This window comes from Pyrgilauda ruficollis, unplaced genomic scaffold (assembly GCF_017590135.1).
Source record: "Pyrgilauda ruficollis isolate IOZ18807 unplaced genomic scaffold, ASM1759013v1 scaffold4, whole genome shotgun sequence".
Classification (NCBI taxonomy): Eukaryota; Metazoa; Chordata; class Aves; order Passeriformes; family Passeridae; genus Pyrgilauda; species Pyrgilauda ruficollis.
The window spans coordinates 8221724-8234974 of record NW_024525489.1 but is presented as its reverse complement, the minus strand read 5'-3'; the positions used below and the strand labels follow the sequence as shown (position 1 = coordinate 8234974).

At 41.4% G+C, this 13251-nt stretch overlaps 1 protein-coding gene and 1 long non-coding RNA gene across 3 annotated transcripts in view; one reads left to right on the top strand and one right to left on the bottom strand.

Annotated features, from left to right (window-relative positions):
- The window catches only part of EPAS1 (endothelial PAS domain protein 1), a 77025-nt gene that overhangs the window by 15143 nt on the left and 48631 nt on the right, over positions 1-13251 (bottom strand). For both annotated transcript variants that reach the window (XM_041477298.1, XM_041477299.1), the window contains exons 3-6: positions 9246-9397; positions 8581-8665; positions 7964-8082; positions 7670-7872 (exon numbers count right to left, since the gene is read on the bottom strand). In XM_041477298.1, the coding sequence (XP_041333232.1) occupies positions 7670-7872; positions 7964-8082; positions 8581-8665; positions 9246-9397 (559 nt within the window). The remainder of the gene's footprint in view (positions 1-7669; positions 7873-7963; positions 8083-8580; positions 8666-9245; positions 9398-13251) is intronic.
- On the top strand, positions 10222-12919 carry LOC121358826. Its single transcript, XR_005955959.1, has 3 exons — positions 10222-10249; positions 11395-11495; positions 12860-12919. It is a non-coding gene; the product is annotated as an uncharacterized LOC121358826 (long non-coding RNA).

The window sequence follows — 13251 nt, the reverse complement described above, 5'->3', positions numbered from 1 at the left end:
CATACACAAAAGGGTTTGGGCATTGCTTTTAATAAAATAAAAGTGCCAGGTGAGAAATTATGAGCAGTTAAAAGGAAAAAAAAATGCTCATCTACTTAGTCTTTTCTCAATCATTTGAAAACTCTGGCATATGGATTAGGTTACTTGGGTGACTAATCCACAAACTAAGTAGGATTTTACACAAAGAAAGCTATGATCTCAAAAACTAAAGGCTTTTTTCAGAGTCTTTTTGAGGCAAGGCTGGATTTCTCACAACTTCCTGAATCAATGAAAATAGGTCATCAAACTGCAGATGATTTTCTCTAATGAGGGGTGGAAGAAAAATGCTTTAGTTCAATTGGAAATACCATCACACACAGCTTTACAGGAAACACAGTAAGTTAAAAAAAAGTATATAAAAATTAATTCAAAAGCAAATATTATCTTCTGGTTTACAAGACAGTGACACTCTTGGCTGCATCTTCCTACCTCCGAAATTCCTATAATAACCTGTAATACAGAGAACAGCAGCACACAAACTAATTGTGAAGCTGTCATAAACCTTTAAAAGCTGGGAGGTTTGCAAGGAGTGGTCACACCTTGCAGCACCTCACAGCTGTCAGTGGCAGAGCCCAGGTTTTATGCCACGTCACTGTCTCAGAGTGGCTTTATGTGCCACCACCACATTTGATTTGTGCTGTTGCTACTTTCAAGAGACATCCTCAGGTTTGTGTACTCCCTGGAAGGACAGCTTTGGCCCAGCTCTCTAGACACAAGCATGTCTTTACAAGACAGACATGTAAATACTGTAAAACAAACAGAGCAAGAGCATGGCATTCATCTCCTGGATCCCCCTCCAGCAAGGAAGGCACATAAGATGGGACTATTTTGTGTATGGCTTGAACGCCAAGGTATTGAGTCAGCTTTTCCCTGCCTCCACCTCCACAGAGCTCTAGAGCTCGTAGCCCCAGGACACCTTGGTTTTGTCACTCTGAAAACTATTCTCTGTCCTAATTTCCGTGGAACAAACCTGGGTTTATAATACTTTAGTTGAGCAAAAGCTGTAGCTTGTATTGGGTTCCCCTCAAGAACTTACTCTTCTGTTTGTGTTTCCAGTTTTATTTACATTTAAAATTAGACCAACAAAGGGGAAATGTTTGAATCCAGGTTTCAAAGAGGTTTTTTTTCTGTCTTCACTGACAAGCTTCTGAGCTTTTAAATTGCATCCCACTCAAATTTAACTTTTTTTCCTGAAACCACAATTGTTTTTTCTTTCTCATAGTATTTCTCATAATGAATTGGTCATCAAAGCTGAATCATCAGGAGAAAACAACAAATACTGAAGGAGCCCTAATAAAATTAAGGCTCACAAAATACAGTTGCTGCTTGCCTTTACACATCCAGCTGGGGCACACTGGTTTAAGTGACCAGAGGCTTTTGCCAGGACCAGTGTAAATACATAGTCTTTAATATCAGAAACTATGGCCTTTGGCTATATAATGGCACAGTACCATAAAGCCATTCCAGTTAGTTTGGAGCTCATTGCAAGGGGAGGGATTTTAAAAATTCAAGAAGTTGTGTATTTACTCTTAATCCAGTCACTGGAGCTGAGAGCCAAGTGGGGGTTGAGCAGGGAGAAGGAAAACAAAACAAAGACAATGGGGAGGAAACAGAAGCACCATGTACCCAGCAGCACCAGTGCAAATCCAAACCCACATTACAGCCTTCATGGAAGTCAGCAGTAGAACTGAGATAGCAAACAAAAAAATACACATTACAGCAGGCTGAGGGACTCTTCTCACGTGGGAATTGTAAACTCTATGCAAAATTCATGCATTCCAGTCCTGTAATTCCCCTTCTCAAACTGCTCCTTGCTGTCCATAATGAGCACCCTCACTATAAAATCACTCTTCTTGTCATTCCATGGCACAGATTGACTTGTGGTGCAGTCCTGCTGTGACAATGTCAAATCTAATTAGATCTAATGGAATCTTGAATGGAACTTAGCAAGTGGTGGTAGTATCTTTTTACTACAAGCAACTACATATTACATGAAAAGATAAAAATAAGGTATCAAAAAATTACCCACAACCCCACAACACTGGCTAAGTTCTAAACGCATGCCTGGTGATAGTGAAATACTAATGAAGAGTAATTGTTTTAAAACAGTTACTTTAAAAAATAATAATAAATGGCTAAACAGCTCCTATGCTCTCATTGACTGCTCCGTTCATCTGTTAACACTATTCAGATTCATTCTGCTTCTCTCTGAAGGCTCCTCCAATTGACATGATTTAAAAAAAATTGTAGAATGTTCCATTTTTCCACTCACAAAACCCCCCTAAAACTGGCTAACAGTGTTTCCAAAATACATTTTTAAATACTACTATTTTATAAAAAACACTCTCTCTCCAATAGTTGTTACCTCTATTAGTATTGGGCACACAAATTGGCAGTTCACACCCTCCTTTATTCCTCCCACAGTGCTGCTTACCCTGAAAAGCTTAAAAAAAATCTTGTAGGCTGCAGGCTGTGCAGGGCTGGAAATCAGGTTAGTGTATTTCATGCCACATTATGCACCAGGGTTGAAGTGGGCAGGTATCCCTTTATCCATCACACCCATCCTGTGGCTCTCCCAAGAAGTGCGTGGAAGAAGACTGGGCAAAGCCAAGAGCCTGACCAGCCCCTGGGCCTGGAGGCAGCGAGTGCTTTAGCACAGATCCTTGTAAACCTCACCTGAGCATTACTTAGGTTTGCCAGGGAGGTGCACCCTCTAAACTGTGTGCTCTCCACAGGAGCCTCTTAGCAACACAAAATGCCAAGTGAACACACAGAGGACTAAATGCAAAGGAAAAGGCATTCCACGGAGCTATGAGAAGGAGGAGTACACAGCTAAGAAAACAGGGAAAATGTCTATGTCCCATAATACCAAAGGATCATTTACACAACTGAGTTCAGGCACAAGAACTGCACTTTTGTTTAGACACTGGACAGAAAATTGCTCTTTGTGCAAGTTGTGGAATGACAAAATTAGAAAACAAACTGTACGGTGGGTTTGGATGGCATTCCTGTCACGGTAGGCTTTGTGTTTCCTTTGCATCTGTAGAATACCCATTAGTAAGATAATAATAATTTTTTGTTGAAGATGACAGGTGGGCTATGAGGCTGTTTATTTTCCTGGTACCAACTCATTACTGAGAACACAAATACCTTTGGGAGAATCTTAATTTTTGCCTGGGAAAAGTGGCACTTCAGTTTTCTGAGCTAAACTTGTCATCATGATGTACAGAGGTCAAAGCCTCAGAAAACACTGTGAAAAGGTGGGCAATTGCCATCCACAGTAGGAAATCTGTCCCAATTGCCACTACTCAAGTGTGTTTTGAGCACCATTTCAGTTTCCTTAAAATATACAATATATACAAGCATCTCAATATTGAATTTTTGGGACATGGAATAAAGGCAGATTTTGTACTTAGGGTATGCAATTAAGAAACAAACAATCAGGATCCTATTTCTAGGTTTGTACAATTTTGCCCAATTTTATCTCTTTGAGATGTGGCAAAGCAATCAAAACTCACTGCTTTGAGGCTGCATTTCCTACAAGATGAGCTAGTTCAAGTATTTTTGTTTTTCTTAAAATTGTGCTTTTCTGTCCCTTTTTAGGAGCACAGAGCTTTTTATTGTATACCATTTCTTGAGTTAAAATAGTATGGTAAGAACCATCAGGACTGAGAAGTCAGGCTCTGTGAAAGACTGCTCTAATGTTTACTGTTTATAAAAAATAGCTGGGTGTATATTCATCGGGCCCTGTGTGGACTGTGTGTGTGAGGGTGTGGACCTCTTAACAAAGTCTTTCTGTATTCAAACTGTTACCAAGTTATTGAAGTTAAATTGGTCTTGAGAGGAACAAACAAAACAAAGTTATACTTAAAGCAGAATGAATTTAAAAAAAAAAAGAGAGAAAAAATAATAAAGCCTAACACAGACACTATGCCTGGGATAAAGCACTCTGTCAGCCTGCTAGAGCAGGCAGTGGGGTAGCCTTGCCAAATAACCACATTTCCTCTCAAAAATATTCATGGCTGCTTCTACTCTAACACTAGCCAATGGAAAAAAAAAAAAAAAAAAAGAAAACGCAAAATCCTGGGACCCCTGGCTACTACTGAGCAGGATGGATGGCCTGGTCAGGTGTATCTGCCCTGTGGGGCAAAAAAAACTACATATGTACATGAAAATCTTCTCCAGGACTGTCAGGCCCACTCATTTTGTCTACCTGAATCAAGGTTTTGTTATTGACATGTTTTACGCTTAAATATGACATATACAAGAAGTCAGTTTTGTCAAATGTGGATCTTTGGCTTCACATATCGCCACTTCATTCGTCTCCATACTGCATTTTCTCCTGAGCTGGAATGAAAGGACAGGAAGTCCATTCAAATGCTTCCCTGTGTTCCCATTTAACTTAAAAATATTCCCCAAGTAAAGGGCAAATGGACTTAAATCCTCATCCAAAGTCCTGTGCCTGCATATTTCTTATTTACTGGGATATAACTGGAAACACAATAAAATTCAGTTTCCTCTCAGTTGGGCACAGCCTGGATCCCACATGAATACTGATATGGGAAATCTAACTGGGACCAACGCTATGGCATTGCATCTTCTGCACCATCCTATTCTGAATCACCACATATCCTGCACTGCTCCTTTTGTCTTTTTCAGCCCTATCATTAAAATATCCCAGTCAAGAAAAAGAAGAAAAGGTTATATAACTAATTTGGTTTCTAGTAATCAGGGACATACGATCCTCAACAGGAAGCCATGCCTTCAAAGTAAGCACCGATGCCACTGAGGTAACAAAACTGCCTTCATACAAAGACATGCCTTTTCTTCTGACTAAAAACACCCTCACTGGCAATCCTTCCTGACACAAAAGCATTGTGCAGCTGAACTAAACCCTCACTTGGATTATTAAATTGTATCACTGATCAGCATTTCTGTATTACAGCAAAAATAATCCTTCTTGTAAACCACTTAGCCAAGATAAGTGGAGCAAGGGAACAGTTTTAAATCACTCTTCAGGAATGGCTGAAGCAAGCATTTCAGAGAACAACACTTATTTATTATTCATATCCACAAACCTTTCTCTACAGGCTCATCACCTTGCAAAAACTGTTTTAAGAATACAAACATATCCCACCTAACCACTGGCAAGTCATAGGCCCACATACATAATTTATTTTTGGAAGGCAAATTATATGGGCTACTGTCTCACATGTTTTAAATGATGGCCAGTCTTGCCTGCTTCATATTACATCTACCCTATACCCTCCTAAGGAAAAGCCAACTAGTTTTTGTCACAAAATGCTGTAAGGTAGCCAGCCTGTATTTTGTATGTTGCTTTGTGACAGACAGAGAATGAGCTTTCCTAAGGAGATTATACTCAGAAATCCGAGAGTTTCTTTGACTGAGTGCTTTGAAAATAAAAAGTTAATGCTCCCTGGAAGCAGACCTGTCCAGACCAGATGAACTGCAAGGAGGATACCAGGACCACTGCAGAAGCCTAGCAGAGGAGGCACACTGCTCTCCATGATACCAGCCCTAAACTGGAAGTACATTGTTCCTTATGGAGCAATGAGCTGTGTCAGCCCTGCTGCGTTGCTGCAGAAAGGACAGAGTATATAGAAAAGAGTTTAGGCACCTGACTGGCACATGCTGCCTTCCCTCCTCTGCTCCCCAGCCTGGATTTACATTCTTGGCATAAGCTGCTCCTTCAATGCAATCTGTCTAGCAGCACTGAATTTGATAAGAACAGCTGAGTGTTTTGCATTTTTATGTGTTTAGTGATGCGTCGCCTGCTGGAGAGAGATCATCATCCCTCTGGGAGGGAAGTGGGGGACAGGTGGATCTGCTGCAAAGAACTTGAAAGGTTTGTGAAGTCTTCTCCTTCTCTGCCCTGGCTATCTTTTTGCACCTTTACCAAAATCTGAATAACACAGGAATGAAACATCCAACCAAAACTATATAGTAAAAGATGTACTACTTTATAGTCTTGTTTTGGAGAAAAAAATCTTTAAAATCCCTACAAGTTCAATCCTCCAGAGGAAGCTGTTGTATGCGACTGCCATGTGAAACATCTTCTCTGTAAATCAAATGCCCACTATTTAAGACAAGGCCAAATATATTATTATTTTTAAAATAAGCATGTGTATCTTTAATGGGATAGCATCAGTCCCTCTAATTCTCATTTATAATGGCTCATGCATTAGGTCTTGCAGAGACATGTGAATGCTACAATAAAGCAAAATCCTCTGCTACGCTCCTGTAGCCTGCCACTGAATGGCTCCAGTAATTCTGAGCACACTGCTTTCAATAATGAGTCACTATGATACTTAGTCACTCCCTCCAGCAGCAAAATCCTATTGATATCTCAATATTTTCATGCTGAAAATATTAACAAAGGAAAAAGTCTCATTGTGATTACATCAGTTTCTAGTTACTTGCTGCACAGCTCTCAGAGAGTTCAGAAGGTCAGTCACAAGTTTCATTTTTGCAATCTTGCTTTCATCCCCAGCTGCTAGCACTGCAAGTTTATATGGCTGCTTCATCACATTGTTTAAAAAAAATAATCTTGCCTAGAAAAGTTTAAAAAAACCTTCGAAGGTTGAAGAAATCAACAAAGATGTTTGTCCTGTAAGTTTCTATGTAAGTTGCAAGGACGTGTATAATCTCACTGATAACCCTCCAGGCCTCAGAGGTTCCCTAGCATCTCTGAATTTCAGGAGACCAATTTCTTTAGGCACAAAAGTTTGTCTTAAATTCAGGGATTACCTCATAAACTTAAAAAAACTCCAAACAAACCCCAAATCCACAGCAGTAAAGACAGGACTTTCTGGGCAAAGGGTGGACAGGAAGACACTTCATGGAAAGGGATCTCTGGCTCGCTCGCATGCATGGAAGATGGTTATCACAGTACACAGACAGGGAGGAGAGGTAGATGGCATGAAATATGCCATCCCAGGACAGTCAGGCAGGTAGAGACTAGAGGGATCTCCATTTTTTCCACTCAAGAGTGAAGTGTGGGGAGCAGAGGACAAGCCCCTTGCCTGATCCAAGGTCCTGCCCTCCCCTTCATTTCGTCACTAAAAGGCGCAGGGAGATAACCAATAAAGGCTGTTTGCTTTTCATTGAGCAAGAGGCTGCAACTCCATTTCAGAGCAGCAGCTGCTCTGGATGCCTTGGCAATTCTTGGTTAACGTAGAGCATAAAGCACTTGCCAGCTAACTGATAACACCATCCTGGGCCAAACCAACCGTAAAACAGTCCTTGACTAAGGTCCGCACGGCGTGCCCTGGGACATGCTCTCTAAAACACGGGACCTGGAATCCTGCATATCCTTCAGTTTGTTAAACCCCAAGAAGCTGACATTTGTGGCTCCAAGTTGCCTCATCTTCTGCCAGTAAAACTGAATTCCTCACTTGGCCAGATGAGGAAATACAAGCAGGAATACAGTTTCACCCCAATTGAAATTTTTGAGGTGGATTAAGTGAGCCACTAAACAGCTGTTTTGGTAACAGGCTGAATTTTCTTCTGGTCCTTGCTTACCAGCTCCACACAAGGTATTTGGAAGAACTGCTTGTTTTGTTCAAGAAGATAAAAACACCTCTGGAAAGGAAAAGCCAGTGGAGCATACCTGTCATCACAGTAGGTGAATTTCATGTCCATGCTGTGGCGACTCAGGAAAGTCTTGCTGTCCAGAGGAATATCGATGTTTGAAGGGTGCTGAATAGGCTCACACATTATTATAAGGCAGGAGAGAAGAGGCTCCTTATACCCACACAGAGTGTGAGGAGGGCAAGTGTTATACACTTTAACTTGTCCAGTGCAGTGCAAAACCTGAAATAACAAGAAACAAACATAGGATGTACTTTCCACATCAAAATGTCTAATAAAATTAAACCCACTTAATTTGGCTCAAATATTGTACCTTCCACGTGGCAGACTTGAGGTTAACAGTTCTGCCTCTGTTGGTAACAGTGCATTTCATCCTCATGAAGAAGTCACGCTCAGTTGACATCTCTTTGCTTTTCTTTCCAAAGCCTGGACCTGTATAAGGAAAAGGCAAACTAATTTTCTCACTTTCCTTCTTGATTTCTTCTACTCATAAGCATGGAGGATTCAACAGAAATAACAGACTAATTCTCAGATCATTTACCTGCAGAGACCATCAAAGATGCTTGGACCATTGCAGAGCAGTTTGTAGAGCTCAGACCTAAAACTTTAAGTGAAACTTAAATAGGGCTTTGTGCATTTTAAACCTATGTTTTAGCTTGCTGCACATGAATCTTTCCACAGTGTTACAATTCAAAACATTATACCTGTCTAAACTTGATGAGAGGAAAATACTAAACAGTTTCTTGGTACTATCATATTTAAGCAGTATTTGGCAAAACAAAATGAATCTGTAAAGCACTGAATAGCAGTTAATGATTACTGTAGGAATGAAAATTCCTTTTACCACAATGAACAGATCTCTTTTGCTAGCCATTTATTTCATTTGGTTATTTCAAAAACAAACAAGGGCTTTTGTATTTTCATTATTACCATTTTTCAGACTCAGATTCTCTCGAATTTCTTCATGGTCACATGGATGAGTAAAGTCAAAAATGCTGTGTCCAGTGAGTTCCACCTGTGTGGAAGTAAGAGCTACACATAGTAAATCAAAGCAACGGAAAGTATTTATCTGTTTTTAAATACAATTGAAATGAAACTGGTCACTAGAACAAAGTGCATTGACAGGATGCTCACAGACACAAATCCCACGACCCTCCCTTTGTTTATCCTCTGCATAACTTCTCATTTTCTCCCCAGAATTATTCTCTTATCTATGAATTTGCACAGTACAGTTAACAGTCAACACCTCTTGTTGTTTTTGACACAGGACAAAACTCCCAATCCACAAAGCAGAAAAGGGGGGACCCAAAAGAGCAGCTCTATCCCTTTTGTCCCAGAGTCTAAGGCACAAGGAGAATAAATGCCTTCTCATCTCCCTAGTGAGATGTAGGAAGGCAATTTTGCAGCCACCAAAGACAGGTAGGAAGGGAGGGGGAACCTGCAACCCATGTAGTCTGCTGTGCAGGGTAAAGATAAGACATTTTATTTCCAGTCTTTCTTGCAGTGACACACAGCTGGGTTTTCTGCATTTAGACATAAGAGCTATTTCTATGAACTATATTACAAAGAGAGGAAAGCATAAAGGAACAAGTTACCTGGGTAAGACCCATATATTTGTTGACATTCTCAGACAAAAAGATCATGTCTCCATCCTGTGTCACCACAGCAATAAATCCCTCCAAAGCTTTCAGGTACAAGTTGTCCATCTGCTGGTCTGCCTCTAGTTCATTCTCATTGTCAGCACATACTGAGAAAAAAAAGAAAAAAAAAAAAAAACCATTTAAAGCCTTCAGCATCCTAGCCAGCCTTTTTTAATGCAAGCACATCTGGTTACAAGGCAACAAAATATTTTTCAGCTGTTAAAATTTCCTTTCAACAAACCTTTTCTGGTGGGGCCTTCAGAACAGCATATAAAAAGGATGCCCTTATCACTAGAAAGGCAGGAGATACTTTTCTAAATGTTTTGGCAAACGCAAGACCCTCTCTTCACCTTTAGGATGTTTATGCAAGATATGTTTTCAGTCACTAACACCTGCAAATGCAAATGACTGAAGTGCATCTTCTTTGTGCATATTCTCTTGGCCACTTGCAACATTTGTACCTCCTAACAGGCACAAGGCAGAGGGCAAGCCTTACAGAAGGTACATAATCTGTGCATCCCTAACAAACACCTAACAGGACTCTTTCATCATGTCAGGTTTTCTAAGAAGCTGAAATACAGCTCCTACAAAACAGGCCTAAATAGACCTCTTCACTCAGTACAGATACACCTGTTAACACTGCTTTGGATAGAAAAAGTAAAAAACTGCTCCCTTGAAGTCATTCTGGGTGAATCTCTTTGTCATCCTATAAATCTCAGTATTCTTCAGAAAGCCACAGATCATCTCATTGATACCTGCTTTTTCATCTGCAGACCTCAGGACTTCCTATGCTTCACTCCACCAAAGTCTGACCAGCTTCATCACCCACCCACACTTCCACTGTCCTCCAAGGAGAGCCTCAGACTCTGCTTATGTCTTAGATGTTTGCCCGTGCAGATTCATGAACCCAATGCACCTTACTAATTTCTGGGAAAGACATGCCACTGTTCAGCTGAAACGTAAGGCTGTGCTAGAATATTTATTACAGATAATTTTTTGGTTATACATTTTCCTGGTACCTTTTGGCTTTCGCAGTGTAGTGACAACTGATGGCACCGTGATGCCCTCATCGTGTGTGCTCCCCACGGCCCACCCAGTGCCACGGGAGGCATCACGTGGCAGAACTGCAGGCAGGGGGGGAGAGGGTAGGCACTGCTCCTCCTGATGCCAGTCACACAAATGCCTGTTGCCCTTCCATGCTTTAAAGCATGTCTCAGCTCCATGAATAAGAAGCTGTCAAGGAACAACATGCAGACAGCTAGTATTGAAAAATTTCTGTGTAGGAGCTGGCCCATTAATTTCCTGATATGTTTTATGTGAAACTTCTGGAATTATGTTTTACAAAACCACTTATAGATATTGTATCTGGTCTGTGTACCTCAGACATGCTGTGGTAAGCTTATCTTTACAGTTTTGTCAGTTAGCCTGCACATTTGTGATCAGTCATTGTAAATGTCATGGTAAGGCTCTGATTTTGAAGGGAAAAAGCAAGTAAAAGAAGAAAAAAACTCCACCTTATTGTCTCAGAATGAGGAATAACCAACTCCAAGATATAGGGCCATGGGTAAGTCCCCCCTAGATCAAAGGTGCCCTAGAGCCCATGGCAGCAAGGATGATGAGAGAAGAGCTGAAGTGATTCTGCTCTCTGTGCTCCTTCCTGGTGGCACAAGAGTGCTCCAGGTTGGGCCCACCAGCAATTTTGCCATCCAGAGCCTCCAACCATAATTGCATCAGCCTTACTTGCAAGAACAGTGGGACACAAACAAATTCCTTGGAGAAGTTGCTCTCCTTTGATGGTTTAATGTTGCAATTTCAGCTTACAGTTTGTTCTGCAGTACACATACTGTTAGCACTTGAGAAAAGTCATTAATTTTTGTTCTTTTCCTCAATGAAACAGCACATTGATCATATTCCTTCATGTTTCTTGTTGAAATACTCATTTTGCAAGAAGTCTAGAAGCAGGAAAAGGGCATTGCTTTGTAAAACGTTACATGGTTTGAGTTTGTTGCTTTTTTGTATAGGCAAGAGGCTGAGCCAAACTAACGCAGTTTTTACTTTGAAGCACTAATGAATGCTGATTAAATGATAAGTTTGATCTATACAGCTCCTGGAACTGCAGCTGCTAGTGCCTGAGGATGTACTGCAAGTGAACCAAGAGGGATGAGCAGTCGCAATGGAGGGCCCAGCAAGCACTGTTTGGAACAGGTAAGTGGTGACAAAAACGATGCTGGCTGCTGCTGCTGCATCCTCCTGTCCTCAACATCCCTCCCTGGCAGCAGCCCATCATGCATCGTGCAAACAAGGGAAGAAATGGACTCAGCCCCAGAGCTATTGGTTTATCACCCTTTGCCTCTCAACAAGACTGGTAGCAGGGAAGAGAGGATGCTCTCTGGGGATGGCCAGCACAGGCTGGGGATTTATCATTTCACATCCTTGCACTGCAATTCTGGCTACACATGCAGGGGCCAGTTCCTCCTCAGTACAAAGCAAATGACTTCAGGAAATTGCATCAGGACTAGCATTTAAAATACAGAAAATATACAATAATATATTTGAATAGTACGCACTTTGACCAAAATGACATTTAGGAAAGGAAAAAGAAAAAAAAAAGAAAGAGGTAAGTGACCATCTGCTCCCAAGCTTGTTTCTGCTGCGTAAAGAATGTCAAGGGTCTTTTTTTACTTTTCCGGAAGCAAACAAATGGTTTATTCAGCAGGGATCATGGCTATAGCCCAAGACAATCAGCCAAGTGTGGGTTCAGAGAAAAAATGACTTTTCAGCTCTAACCCCAGACCCTCCTTTCCATTTTTTTTTTTCCCAGCTCATTAAGTTTGCATTAACAAAACACGACCATTCAAAGGCAGGAAGGCTATTCAAAGCATTTGTATTCTTAAATGCCTCCAACAGTGAAAGACAAACACTTTACTTGTATTATCAGATGATTAAGTTTGCTTTTCCCTGTATATAAATTATATTACTTATACAAACACACACAGAGGACATGGATCACTCACATCAGGACTGCAGGTTCAAACCCTTAAGGTCCGAGCTGAACCCAGCACTTAAAGATATAGTCAGCTTTAAAGCATGTGGTTTACAGGGTTTGTGGGATCAGAGTACACTGTTTTTATTAAAATTATCTATGTCCAGCTGGAGGCATCTGTGATGTGGACAGAGAGGAGGGAGAGAAGATTGTTTGTGCTGCTGTGCACCTCGTCTAACCCAACCCAAAAGCATGACCAAGGTGTTTTGCAGACACACTCCAACCTCCCTGGTAACTCAATAAACCCCACTGCACCCCCTCCTTTCTCCTCAGCAGTCTGGCTGCAGCAGGAAAGGGGAGCTGGCAGGTACGGGTTTCTGGTGGCACTTAATAGGGCGTGCTCACGTTTCAAAGGCAAGGAAGCTGCAGGCTCTATCAGGCACATAAAGGTGGGTGCCAAGTACCTCCAGAACCACTCTGCTGCTGTTGCCCATTTATTCCTTGCCTGCCCCCACAGCAGCCTGCCCAGTGCAGCTCCAGCACTGGGGAACACACCAAAGGTGCTCATGTCTTCCACTGTTTCCAGGTTCTTTGCAAACACAGTCCCAGAAGGTGTCATCTGTGCTCACCCGCTGAAGCAGATCAGCTACCTGAGGATCCTGAGTCTGCAGCAAAGAAATATGCTGGGCTGCACTGTGGCGGCCCTGGTATGCCCTGTATCAGGTAACTTGGTATAATTATAGTAATATAAATAATAAATAGGAGTCCCTCCTATGGCTGCAGTGTCAGCATTAGAGCACGTTCCCTTTCTCCTGTGGAAAACACTAGCTACTAATACACAGAGGATATACACACTTTAGGAAAGTGATACATCAGAAGCAGTTCAGTCATTGCCACCAAATATGGTTTGCTTCAGAAAGAATATTTTGCAGATGCAAAACAAATAATGACATGGCTACTGCAAGCTCCTCCCTGAAA